At 42.9% G+C, this 13023-nt stretch overlaps 3 protein-coding genes across 14 annotated transcripts in view; 2 read left to right on the top strand and 1 right to left on the bottom strand.

Moving 5' to 3' along the window:
- Positions 1–9126, top strand: part of LOC118432429 (microtubule-associated serine/threonine-protein kinase 2-like) — a 70718-nt gene extending 61592 nt beyond the window's left edge. For 11 of the 12 annotated variants that reach the window (XM_035843993.1, XM_035843994.1, XM_035843996.1 and 8 more), the window contains 8 exons: positions 230–340; positions 604–828; positions 1168–1669; positions 2020–2170; positions 2667–2687; positions 4084–4234; positions 4713–4924; positions 5202–9126. In XM_035843993.1, coding sequence (XP_035699886.1) covers positions 230–340; positions 604–828; positions 1168–1669; positions 2020–2170; positions 2667–2687; positions 4084–4234; positions 4713–4924; positions 5202–6287 — 2459 coding nt within the window. In that variant the 3' untranslated portion in view covers positions 6288–9126. The remainder of the gene's footprint in view (positions 1–229; positions 341–603; positions 829–1167; positions 1670–2019; positions 2171–2666; positions 2688–4083; positions 4235–4712; positions 4925–5201) is intronic. The other variant, XM_035843995.1, reaches the window with a different exon arrangement.
- On the bottom strand, positions 7716–12324 carry LOC118432431 (SET domain-containing protein 9-like). The gene is made up of 6 exons (XM_035844006.1): positions 12126–12324; positions 11009–11694; positions 10706–10829; positions 10432–10547; positions 9861–9987; positions 7716–9550 (listed from the first exon to the last, which is right to left on the bottom strand). The coding sequence occupies exons 1-6, from the start codon at positions 12212–12214 to the stop codon at positions 9463–9465; spliced, it is 1230 nt and encodes a 409-aa protein (XP_035699899.1). The 5' UTR covers positions 12215–12324; the 3' UTR covers positions 7716–9462.
- Positions 12325–12529: 205 nt separating this feature from the next.
- The window catches only part of LOC118431942 (peptidylprolyl isomerase domain and WD repeat-containing protein 1-like), a 24850-nt gene continuing 24356 nt past the window's right edge, over positions 12530–13023 (top strand). The window contains exon 1 of the mRNA XM_035843389.1: positions 12530–12685. Coding sequence (XP_035699282.1) covers positions 12556–12685 — 130 coding nt within the window. The 5' untranslated portion in view covers positions 12530–12555. The remainder of the gene's footprint in view (positions 12686–13023) is intronic.

Here is a 13023-nt window from a genome sequence, read left to right on the forward strand (position 1 = left end):
AAAGATTTTTGCTGCAACCTCATCAGGTTTTTTTGGCTGCCTTCATCATAAAGAGTACAGGAATAGCTAATAGCTAGAAGCACTCGAAACATTAGTGTACTAAAAGAACATCTAGGAAATATTTGTAAGAAAGTTGTTCATTGCAAAAAGATTCATGTCTCCTCTTGTATTGAGTCATTTTCCAGTAGATATTTTTCCTTCTAATGATTTTGTAATGATTATCCTGCAGGAAAGCCAGTTGACTGGTGGTCCATGGGGATTATCCTGTACGAGTTCCTGGTCGGCTGTGTGCCCTTCTTCGGAGAAACACCCGAGGAGTTGTTTTCACAGGCTGTCAATGGTAGGTTTCAATTTTTGAAAATGATCTAGTCCATGTCATACTACATGTATCTATTATGCTGCCAAGTTTTAGTACCTTTCAGTATCTGAACTGCAATTGGATTTACAGAATACTTACAGGTGTAATTCTTTAGGATTTCAAGATTCTTTGGTTGTGTGCAGTGTGAAGACTAGCCAATAGCTGCCCACCCTTATAGCAGTGTAAACAAGTACCCAATATCAATCTCAAGATCATTAAGGTTGGCATCATCTGTTCATCCTTAGATGAGATAGTCTGGCCAGAAGGAGAAGAAGCTCCCCCAGACGATGCCAAGGACCTCATCACAAGACTGTTGGAACAGAATCCGGTGGAGAGACTTGGCACGACGGGCGCGTACGAGCTCAAGGAACACGAGTTCTTCGCTGACCTGGACTGGACCATGCTGCTGCGTCAGAAGGCTGAGTTTGTGCCCCAGTTGGACGACGATGAAGACACAAGTTACTTTGACAGTATGTTGAACTGTTTTGCATCACAATGAAGTGTCCAAATCTTGAAAAGGGAAAATGTTGGAGTTTGATCTATCAAGTGTAAAGTGTTTGGACAGGAGACCTGGCGCATGTGTTGTAGTCAGCCAAGGAAAGGGTATGTCACCCGTAGCGTCGTGTGTAAGTAAGTTGACCAATGATGATGAAGAAGATGAGTCTAATGTGAAGAAGAGTTCATTCTTTTTCATGACATGACAGTAGAGATTTGATATGATTTCGACACCTACACTTATATGTTATGATCCAAGTAAAACAGTCACTTTCAGATCTAGAAACAACTAATATTTTATCTCAAATTTGCAGCTCGACAGGAAAGATACAACCACGAAATGGAGTCAGGTGAATCAGAGGAGGAGCAGTACCCAGACCTGAGCAACTTCTCCTCCTGCTCTCCTCGGTACCATCGCAGCTACAGCAGCTCCGACCGCCTCTCCATGTCATTGGACGGGAAGAGCAGCAGCATGGAGAGACTCACCACCGAGGAGACGCCGACGGGCGGTCGCGGAGTCGAGCGCAGGAAGGCCATCAAGGACAGGAGCAAGAGCGAATCAGAGCTAGCCAAAGAGACGAAGAGAGCGGAGCCTAAACCAGACACTTCACTAAGGGAGGTTGACAGGCCATCAGACAAGGAGGACACGTCTAAGCAGCAAGCAGCCGACAGTTCCCAACCAGGAGACTCAGATAAGGGAAGCAGAACAGACAGTGTCAGCAGTACTGGCAGTGTGGAGCCCAGAGAGAGCACGCCAAAGGCCAGTGACAAGGAGGCGGAGCTTGGTGCAGTCGGAGGTGTCAGCTCTCCAGAATGGTACGTGTGATTGGGACATCAGTCCACTAGTCTATAACTGTGTCTTTTTTCCTGCAACTAATGGGAATAAATAGAATTCTTATTACAAACTAGGCAGTATCGGTCATAACATTTTGGTTTTTACTCTAAATAGTGATCCTTCATGATTTTTTTATTTCTTGCTCTTGCTTGAATGAAAAGCAGTTATATGTATCTCCACTACATTTCCTCTAGTCTGTTTTTTACTTGACTTAACTCCTCAGAGTCCTGGTGATTTTCCTTGGATCATTGCCAGTCTGTGTTGCCATTACCTGTCCAGGGGGGATAACATTAAGCACAGAATCCTATTGATAATGTCACGACTCTTTCAGCACTCCAAAGTTCAGACCAAGAGCGACAGACTCCTCCCAGACGGAGAGCGAGAGCTCGCCCCCCATCACGGTGCGGCGGAGGCGGTTCAGCTCGCGGGACACCCTCCCCAGACTGGCCATCTCTATGGAGGATGAGGACAGTTGCTTCCTGGTAAGAACATCATCTGACTTTAAATATTACGTCATTCTTTTTCCAAAAATGTTTTACATCTACATGTGGAACCAGCAACTACGATTAAATATTTCACACAACATTTGATAACCATAAGTATAGTATTAGTTTTATCTTTTAACCTTTTTTTGACTTTGTTCACCAACATAAGTGTAATGTACAAAAATGTAGCTATCATGTTTTGTGTGAGTCTGCATGTAGTAGTGGAATAAAAGGCCAATAGCATCTAGTGTAACCAAGTTACTACTCCAAGAAACCCATTGTGTGTATGTGCATATAGTATACTATTACAGTATTAGGTGTCTTGGTTTATATTTGTGTATGTTACTATGTATTAAGTGTACTATTAGATGTCTTGGTTTGCATTTGTGGCCTTGCCTCATCTAACAAGAACCCACAGGGTTGAAGTAAGAATACATGTACCAGCATGCCAGAGCCTAACTCAGCATCTTCTCTATTCCCCCACATCTTACAGAAGAAAGGAAAACCAGCTAGGGTGAGTGCATGATGTGGCTGTGTTGTGCAGTGATACTGGTGGTGTGGGGTGCCTTCTGAGTTTGCATATACAGGGCTCGAAATTCATTTTGGGGATTAGGTGCACTGGTGCACCCAGCTTAAAAAATTGGGTGCACCAAAAAACTTTGGGGTGCACCACTTAAATTTAAGTAAAAACCTAATAACAAAACTTAGTTACAAGCTTTTGAATTCTTAACCAACTACCATGAGTCAATGACAGACATTTTTATTATCTTTCTAACACTTAGATGTCAAGAATATGATGTATAATCGTATACTTGATATCTTAACATACATAAAGATAATAAAATATTTGGGTGCACCCTGTGCACCCATTGACAAAATTGGGTGCACAGTTCCAATTTTGGGTGCACCCGGGTGCACATGCACCCAGTATCTCGAGCCCTGATATACGTGTAGTTGGCTTCCTTGGTTGTACATCACTGTCATGCACTTTCTTTGCTGACATTTCCTTCTGAGGATGGTTTGACATTTAACAGCATGCTTTGAGATGGTGCGGCAACATGGGAAGTCTTCATGTGGTATTCTGAGCATGTTTTTCTGGCTTTTATCAAAAGTCTCAGTGCATTAACACTGTTGAGAACTGAAGCACCCAAAGGGTTTTTCTCAAGCCTATGATTCATGGAGCATCATTGCAAAGAAGTGCCCTCCTGGCCCCATGAGTGTGCCCTGTTCCATTACATTGTTGTCTTACTTTTCCAAACCCGTCGTCAGCTGGTCTCAGGTGTTTTTCTGACTTTTGGAAACATTAACTGTAGCAGCAGTGTCTGTAGCAGCAGTGCACCCCCCCCCTCGACCTTGGGAGATGAAGTCTCTTCTGACAGACTAATGCATTTTGTCCTATCCAAACTGTCTTAATGGGCTAGGAGTGATGATATACTGTACTGCATTGTGTGTGCTAAAATGCAGTGAATGTTGGGCACTAACTCACTACACATGCATAATACCAGCTGAATATGCGACTGAAGCTACACAATTTGTTTTTCAAACCCAGAGGGGCTGATGTGATTGGTTAGATGAATGCAGCACAAAATCTAGACTTGCATTACATCCCAGCACATTGTTTTGTTAACATTGTGGCTGCTTCCCCAAATTTCAAGTGTATTGCTAAATACAATAGAAGCCAGTTAATTGCACAGTGGATTACCGCACACTTATGTTAACACACACACAGTGTCACGGATATTTGTACAAAATACACTGGGAAATGGCATGTGCAATTTAACGACTTCTACATGCATTAACAATACTCAGTCTGTATTATGATGTTACCTCATGGTACCTATTGATTAGTGGTCTAATAAGGATATATTGAAAATGTTTGTAACCTGAGGAAACTTTCTCTCTGCCCACAGGAGCCCATCGAGCTACCTGTACCAGACATTCGCCACAGGAAGCCCAGTGGGGACCGTGAGCTGATCGACCTGGTGAACAGGGTGGCAGGACGGAACATCCCCATGATCAAGTCTGCCTCTGCTACAGCACTGTCTCTGCTCATACCCTCAGGTACTGTTACATCATCATCTTTTACTGTAAATTCATTAACTTTTGCAGTGGTTTTATTTCGTAGAAGAAAAATGTTTGTTTTTCGCAGTGTTCAGAATTCAAACAATTGTATGGTACAGTCGTCATGAAAGGAGACATTTTGCAGCATAAAAAAATGGCAAGAATGAAACCTCAGGATTCACATCACTAGTAACACAGTTCTGCAATAGGCAAGGCTTCTTTATCATTATGTATGTAAAAGTCAGATGAAGCTACATGTACCTGGATGAACATGTCAGTTCCTAACCACTAAACACACATTGATTCACATCCTGTAATATAAACGTTAAGGTTTATCTTCTGTATAACTGCTTTTGCCATTTTAGACATGTCTGAAAATGTAGCACCAACAAGTACTTTGGAATATGTAAATAACATATACTAGTATCATATTGAGAAGGATCTTAGCTTATGAAAATGTCCGCGTTTTTACTATCAGATGAAAGAGGCCTGCCCCAGCCCCTGCAGTCACCCAGCTCTACCCCCAGCTCTCGGGACGTGTCCCCAACAAGGGAGTATTCCCCCCTGCTGGAGAGTCTGAAGGCCCCCATGGTCATCAAGAAGGGCCCACGGGGGTTCGGCTTCACCCTCCGTGCCATCCGGGTCTACATGGGAGACAGTGATGTCTACACTGTGCACCATCTGGTCATGGTGGGTATATATATAGTACTGCATGATGTTGTGTTGACTGCTGGTTTTGAACCTCTTTCCATTAAGTATGTCACTGGGTGTAAAGTACCAGTTGTGAAGACTTGTATGCTCTTATGATAACCATATTTCTGCAGTAGAAAGAAACATTTAGTTTTGTTCTCCTTTTTTTCCATCTGGCAGTGTAGCCAATTCTTTGTCATCTTTATACCAATTGTAAGGACTAGTATATTTCCAGTAAGGAATTTTACTGACTGTATACTTCCTTCTCCCCATGCAGGCTGTTGATGAGAAGGGACCAGCATATGCCGCCGGGCTGAGACCAGGTGACCTGATCACGCAGGTCAACAACGAGCACGTGCAGGGACTCCTGCACACCCAGGTCGTACAGCTCATCCTTAGAGATGGCAACAAGGTCACCATCCAGGCCTGCCCCCTGGAGAAAACCTCCATAAAGGCAGGCGGGAGGAAGAGGGTTCCGTCGGCCTCCAAGATGATGCGGAGACGGAAGAAGAAGTGGAAGAAGGAAGGTGGGGCGGAGAAGAAGCGACGTAGCTCCATCTTCAGAAGACTGAGCAGTAAGAGGGGGAGCACAGACTTCCACCACATGCATCCGCAGGTGGAGAAGCATCGACACGGCATCCCCACCCTCACGCAGAGCAAGAGCGTGGGGTTTCTCAGTCGGTCCTTGTCGTCAAACGAAAGCCTGCCGGGATCGCCGACAAGACCGCAGAAATCGCCTCGGTCTCCCCCTCACTACCGCTCACCACCCGACTCTGCTCACTCGACAACAACAAACTCCTCCCAGAGTAGCTCCCCTAGCTCCAGCGTGCCCAACTCTCCGGCTAACTCTGCGCACTTCCCCCGTCCGAGTTCCCTACACGGACTGAGTCACAAACTGGCCAGAACATTCCGCTCCCCACGGAGGAAGTCGGTAGGACACATCCCGTTGTCGCCCCTGGCGAGGACGCCGTCCCCGTCTCCTAGTGCGACATCTCCCACGCGGAGCCCGAGCCCGCTGACACTCGTTAGTAATCATCCCGGAATCTCGAACACGACTCAGTCCTTCCCCGTCCATAGTGCAACGACAGTCACAGTGGCTACACCCAGTGGGAAGCATGTGACAAGACCAAAGAGTGCTGACCCGCCGGGGTCTCCCCTTTTACGAAGGGCATTGTCCCCAGATAAACCGCTGAGCTCTGCCAGTGGAAGTGGGACGAGTGTCAGCGGAGGAAGTGGGGACGAAACCTACCCCAGCGGTGCCAAGAGGAAAGGGAGCGGCAAGAGGGATAGCAAAAGCTTGTGGCAGGAGAGAAAGCAGCTGTTCAAGTCCAGTGGCGAGTCGAGCGACAAGAGTGACAAATAGACACATATTCCGTGAATGATGTAACCTTTTGTGATGTGTCTGAAAATTCATTTGACATTCTTCCAGCGTGACAGTTCAAGTACATGTAGATACATTGTGACTGACCTTGCATTTACATCTGTGCTCTACACCATGGATAACGCCTGCTCCGAAAGTGCAGGGACATCTTGCACGGTTGCAGCTGGGGGCTGCTACATTCTGAGTGTTTTCTGTAAATATTATTTCGCACAAAGGGAACTGCTGTATAGCGCAGGAGCTGCTGATGTACAGAGGCAAGGAAATAAGTTGGTCAAGCCACCGACATGGCATCCAGAAGTAATTGTGGTGCCATTTAGGAGCATGTGATGAAGAAACGTCATGGAGTGTAGTCTTCAAGAGGAGTGAAGCCAGATGTGAAAAAAAAAATACCTGATCAGCATTTCTTCCTTTGGCACAATAAAGCCAATCTGTATGCAGATAGATACAATGTGGCCAAAAAACAAACTCTATCTAAAGCTTTACTTTGCCTTTTGGGGCTCCAACAGGCTTAGCTCAAACTTGTCCTGAAGGAAGAAATGCTCTTAAGAGTGTTAAGAGGCCTTGGTAAAGGCCATGATTAAGGGCATAAGGTAAGACAGTAAGTAAAGTAGCCTATGATGCCTTGGCTAACCCTTAATGTAGCATGAAGAGGTCCTTCCCATTGCTGTGAAGACCAATGAACATGTAAAGGGTTTAGTGGGGTAAAAAAAATATATGATAATCGCTGCTTGGTGAGTCCAGAACAACTGGAGGGTTACCGTGCAAGGGAAAGGTGCTGAGATTATGCAGGAAGTTACGAGATACGTTAATGAAAATGCCCAAATACGCTACACAAAAGTAACTACCATTCCAACTGTAGTTCATTCCTTGTCTCTCCAGAAGCTTTGGATGTTCTGTATTTATCTCACCCCCACCCTCCTCCGAGATCTGTGTCTGTAGTACACTTTCCATAGGAACTATGTCTAAAACTGCAAAGAACATACACGTAAGTCTGTAGGGTGTAGGCTTTTAGAACACTTGTACTGCTGTAAGTCATTGCAATGGTGGGTGTAACACGCAAGAGAAATCCATGTGCAATTATTACTGGTGTAGCGTTTGCCACTGAAGTTAACTCTGAAGATGTAGGCACTGTTGTCTTTGCCATTATGTTAGCACATACAAACATGTACCTTATTTTGGAACTTGTACCCTAGGTCTAGTCATCATTTTGGCTTTTTAGACCTACGAAAATTATTTTTCTTCATTATATTACAGTAAAGTTTTACCTTTTCACATTCACAGTCAAGACAACTCCAAAACTACATGTAATGCCAACATAACAACAAGGGTTTGAAGAGCTATGAATTTGTGTAACATTTTGCATGAATCTAATTTAAATCCTTACAACTATAAGTGATGGTTTTTCAAAAAGTGACCATTTCAATGCAACCAGTTGCTGTACAAAATAGTGGCAAAGGTAGTGCCTACATCTCTTATGGCCTTTGCTTAGCTGCTTGCATGCCTTTGACCATAAATGATGCTGCAAAGATTAAAAACTGTTATAGATCAACTCTGTACAAGAACAAAGCTTTACTCTACTTTAAGTAATAGTCTTTTTTTTGTGCAAATATATGCATGTAAACTCCTAGTACATCAGACATGTTGTGACAAGTGACAGTATATTACTACATCTACTGTATTCCGGAAAATATTATTAGGCACTTAAGAGTACTACAGACTTTATACAAAATAGGGCCAATCTACTGGCCCACAGAACAGAATATTGTGGTGGTCTAACGTAACAGATGATATATAGGAAAATGTAGTAGATGTTTTCCTTGGCAAGATGGGCCAAGTCTGTATCCACACACAAAAGCCTTGTGTGAGGATCTAAGATTGTACATTGTAGGTTTTGTATCCATGATACAGGGTTCTCTAACAGGGCCAGGCAGTGTGTGTGTGTGTGTTGGGTTCCTGATATGTGCTGTGCTGCTGACATTTTTGGTGTTCTTGATGTTGTTCTTCTACTGCTATGCAACTAATAATTGACCTAACATTCCTGCCCACAGGCGTAACAATGTCAAAGACGTAACCAGTGAAATGTTGTCAACTGGCCTTGGTTGCTGTCATATGTTTTGCCTGATTTTACCTCTTTTTAAACTTTTCTATTGCGATATTGTTCTGCATTGCTACTGTAGTACGAGTCTTTGTAAAACACAAAGTAGATCAGTATACAACTGTAGTAGTCAATACACCAGAGAAAGATTTTATTCTGTCAGAAATTTTGGTTCACAGTATGATGGCGTAATAATTTAGAAACAGGTATATAATAATTCTATTGCTCACTTAAGAAACAGATTCAGTGTAAAGAAAGACTGAAATGTTGTCTACATCTGAAATGTGGAAGCCTGAGACATTAAGGCTTATAGGAAAACACACACTTTCTGTGATTACAATTTACTTGTGTAATGTAAGTTCCATTTTGTTCATACCCCAAGAGATGTGCTGCATTTGCTATATGGTATCACTGTACAAGTATGTACATTATAGAATTTCTTGTGAAAAACATCGGTGGTACTACGTAAAATATCTATTGGTGGTGGATAGAAGAGTTATTCAGCATATTCAATATCAATGTGCAAATATTGGGAGCGACACATTTGCTCCGTTATTTCTGAGTTTAAATGTGAGGTGGTTCCATCTTACTTTGTGTATATAGGTAACTTTGATACTTCTGACCCATGTACAATGATTCAATATGGCCATAGGTGCTTTGTACTGTGCATATTAATATTATGGGAAAGTGGAGAATCTATGAATCAATAAAGTGCTGTGGTGAGAGAAGTTTTCTTGTTTTGTTTTTTCTTGTCAATATTGCAATGTATCAGACAAATGGAGAGGTTCATGCATGACTTTTCACAGATCCCATTGCATGCTGGGAATATGCTGTGCACTATGGGTAGGGCAGAAGGCAAACAAAATCATCACCATGACAACATAAAGCAGACTGCAGACAGGTCGGGAAGACAATTCAGTCCTTTACTAACTTGAGCCATAATTTGGCCCAACACCCAGTCATCTCTGCCCCACACCCCTGCTGACTTGACCAGGTTGTCCGGCTGAGTTGGTAAAGCGCCAAATTGTTCAGATCTCATCAGTTTGAGGACTTTTAAGTGACTTATTCCACTAGGGTAAAGTAAGAGGAAAAGAGTTCCTCCCCTGCTTCGATGTCACGTAAGGACACCAGTACCACCACTCTTAGTGACCTGCAACAGAAAATGTTATTCCATAAAACATTGCCAACATTACTCATCAAATGAGACTGGGTACTTGAAATCCAACAAGCAAATAGTATTTTGTTTGCCTCCTTCACAGACCTATGTATGGCCAGCTTTTATTGGGGGGGGGGGGGGCTGCGATATAGACCTCCCCTAACATTTCAGAACCTGACCCTGTTGAATGATAATCAGCACTTACCCCCCCAAAAAGAGTGAGAAAAGAAATGCTTGTCCGACTTTGTCGCACCTAGAAGGTGTGCAGAGGAGTGTGGTATTTTGTGCAATTCCTAACACAAACCTGTAGCTTGCATCCTGAGAAGTCTGAAGGTTGGGGCTATAGTGGATGTTTGGGAGATATTTCCTCAGAGGGAATGGGAAGTCCACTTGGATATTATACTCCTGGTAGGCAACATTGGCTGGATGACCTTGATAGGGAAAAAGGATTAATTAGATATACACTAGAGTATTGCATTATGCATTATACTAATGTATAAAGAGGTTTGAATACAGCGGTTGCTTAATTTACATAAAAGGAAAGTGGAAATAGCCAAAAGGCTGTCTTTACTTCTATGTGACAATCTTGACACGTAATCAGATGTATGCAAGGAAATAAGAAAGTGCTGTCTAACACTCAGAAATCATGTCCAGAACAGGTGATACAACAACAACAGCAGGTATCAAAACAGGAAGTTGCACTGCAGTACCATAGAAAGATGCTAGGGAGCCCAACATTAAACCTGACCTTTATTTTCCCGAACCTACTAAATATCATATGGAACCATGCAAATCTTACTCCAAGGATGTTATTGGTAACACTAATAGCACCAAAAAGTCAACTGTTGTGCTGTTCTAGAAACATGACCCCTGACCTGCTGATTGGTTGTTGACGTATTGTCCCACGGCCAGGGGATTTTTGGGGTACGGCGTCAGCCACGACCGGTCACAGGTCAAGTACGGTCCAATCCTGTCACGTCCAGCGCAAGACCTGGAAGAAAACATGCTGCTGAAAATTCGTCCTTTGCTGAAGAGAACAATTTACAGAGTATCTGGAGATTTTCCTTAACTGGTCTACAATGGCAGTGTTTAGTTTAACTGTTTAGGGAAAGGGACATGAACGAAAAAGTAAAACATCAAAATACATACCTGTAGATCATCTTGGAGAAGCTACGATCATTACCATCAATGAAGACACCATCAATACAGCGGAACACAAACGGGTTGGCGATGGATTGAAAGAGGATGGGTTCAAAGGGATAGTACATTGTACCTGAAGGAAGATGAAAAACGATATTACCATGAAAGAATTGTTGATTAATCACTGGAAATTGGTCTTTAAGGTTACAAAGAATAGCAGACATTTCATGGAATCATTTCAAGCAACAAGGAAAATACACAAATTAAAGAAATGCATGCATGTACATTTCGAGATTTTGAAATGCCCCCTACCTGGATACATGGAAACTACAGTTTTTGCAGGCACCGTTCCCCTCGTCACAAACACACCTCTCCCTACTCCAACTACACTACTTTCCTTCCTCTCAGTACAGAACCCAAGTGTCTCCAACATCACCTCCAAACCATGCTGGTATCTCTCCACAGGAGGGACAGTTGCTTCAGTTCTATATTTCCTTTTCATAATTATTTTTTGTCCTACTGCATCATCATGTCTGGATGCTGTTTTGTACTTCTTCATCAAAGGATGGAAGGTCATGTCATGGCATGAAAGTGTATCAACATTGGTATTGCAACTAGGCATGCTTAAGACATTTGGGGTTGACAAATTTTCTTGAATATATCTCTTTTGCAAATGTGGTATTGCATACACTTGAGACAATTTACTTTCTAGAAATGCATTTTTTATCGTTGAACCATGCATTGAATTGTACATTTCATCAGTTCTGTCTAACGTTATATTTCCAAGTCTATTGTTTTGAACATCACGAATGCTGCCGTATGACTGCAGTTTGTTAGATGGCTGGGGGGAGGTGTCTGTTCTGTTTGGTGAGCTGTGCAGTGGGTTACAGTTTGCTGGGCCTCTCTCAAGAGCACTGAAAAACTCCACCAAGGTTGACAAGACAGCGGAGTCTGGGATGATCTTATCCTGAGAGCCTTTTGGGACTGACCGCAGCTTCCTGTAGGTACATGTACAAAATTATAGTGAAGATACTTGTAAGTTCTAGCAAAGTTTTAATGAAAGCTCATTGGTTCTTGTACAACTGTTACAGCAGTATTAAGTGTTCAGTACAGCACACTCCAGTATACTGTAGTATTCAATACAGTTTGGTACAGTATAGTATATACGTTACGTTTAATAATAGTAGCCAAAGAAATATTTTCCTTATGTTCATGACCAACAATTTGGATCTTACTAAAAGTGATAATCAATATTAGATATTACAAATTATGTACGTGAGAAATACTGGAGGTTATAGCTGATACTAGATCATGGCCTTAAATATTATATGTGCTAACGTTACATGCATGTATCTAGATAATAAAAACACTAACTAAAGAAGAAGAAGGTGCAAGCTAACTTTACAGACGACATGTGTTCATGCCTGACCTGTCCTTCAAGTTCAAGGCGATCCACGGCACGAACCGGTACCGGTAAGCCTGCCAGCGGGCCTGCAGTCTTTTAACCCAACATCCCATTGGACGGCTAGCTTAGAATTAATCAACAACAGCTAATGTGGAGGCAGATAGCTTCAGAAATCAACCTCCATCCAATATTTCTCCACCTTGCGCCATTTTTCAAACTCTAACCTTTCACCTTTAGAATATACCACTATATTGAAGGGCAACTGACCAAAATTTCCAACGTAAGGTTGATTGAAGGTATGTCAATCGTTCTCTTGTCATTAAAAATCTACCTTTGAAATTACTTTTAATCCTTTAAAAATGTGCAATTTTTGTCTGAAAACAGTCATCATAACTCTCGAATTGAACTACTTCCCATGCGTACCCCTTCCACTAATGGTATAGTCCAAAGCATCATGGCGTCGGAAGGTGAGCAAAAGAAACGTTCTCATGACGAAACGGCGGAAAGCGGAGCTAAGGAGGAAGAAGACGACGCATGGGTCGGTCCTATGCCAGCGGAGGCTGCCAAGCCCAAGAAAAGAAAAGGTTCGCTGTCAATTTTTCTTATAAAAACGTCCGAAATTGTGATATAACGGAAAACTTTTGATGCCCCCCTCCCCCTAGCCGCAGAGACGACTGTTGGCCTATTATCGCTTATACTACTAACGCTCCCGGCCAACAGTCGCAGACTTCAACATTGAACGGAATCAAAAAATCGCCGAATAAACGAGCCGCTGCACTAATCCTCGGATCTCTGGGTGTCCCTCACTTCCTAACAGCCTTACCTAGCCAGCCGGAGCGTTTTCCGGCTCAAAAACCCCCTTCGCTAGCCGCGCCGGGACTAAATGCACTCCGATCGCACTGTTTATACACACCGAGTGGCG

The sequence above is a fragment of the Branchiostoma floridae genome, chromosome 15, assembly GCF_000003815.2.
Source record: "Branchiostoma floridae strain S238N-H82 chromosome 15, Bfl_VNyyK, whole genome shotgun sequence".
Classification (NCBI taxonomy): Eukaryota; Metazoa; Chordata; class Leptocardii; order Amphioxiformes; family Branchiostomatidae; genus Branchiostoma; species Branchiostoma floridae.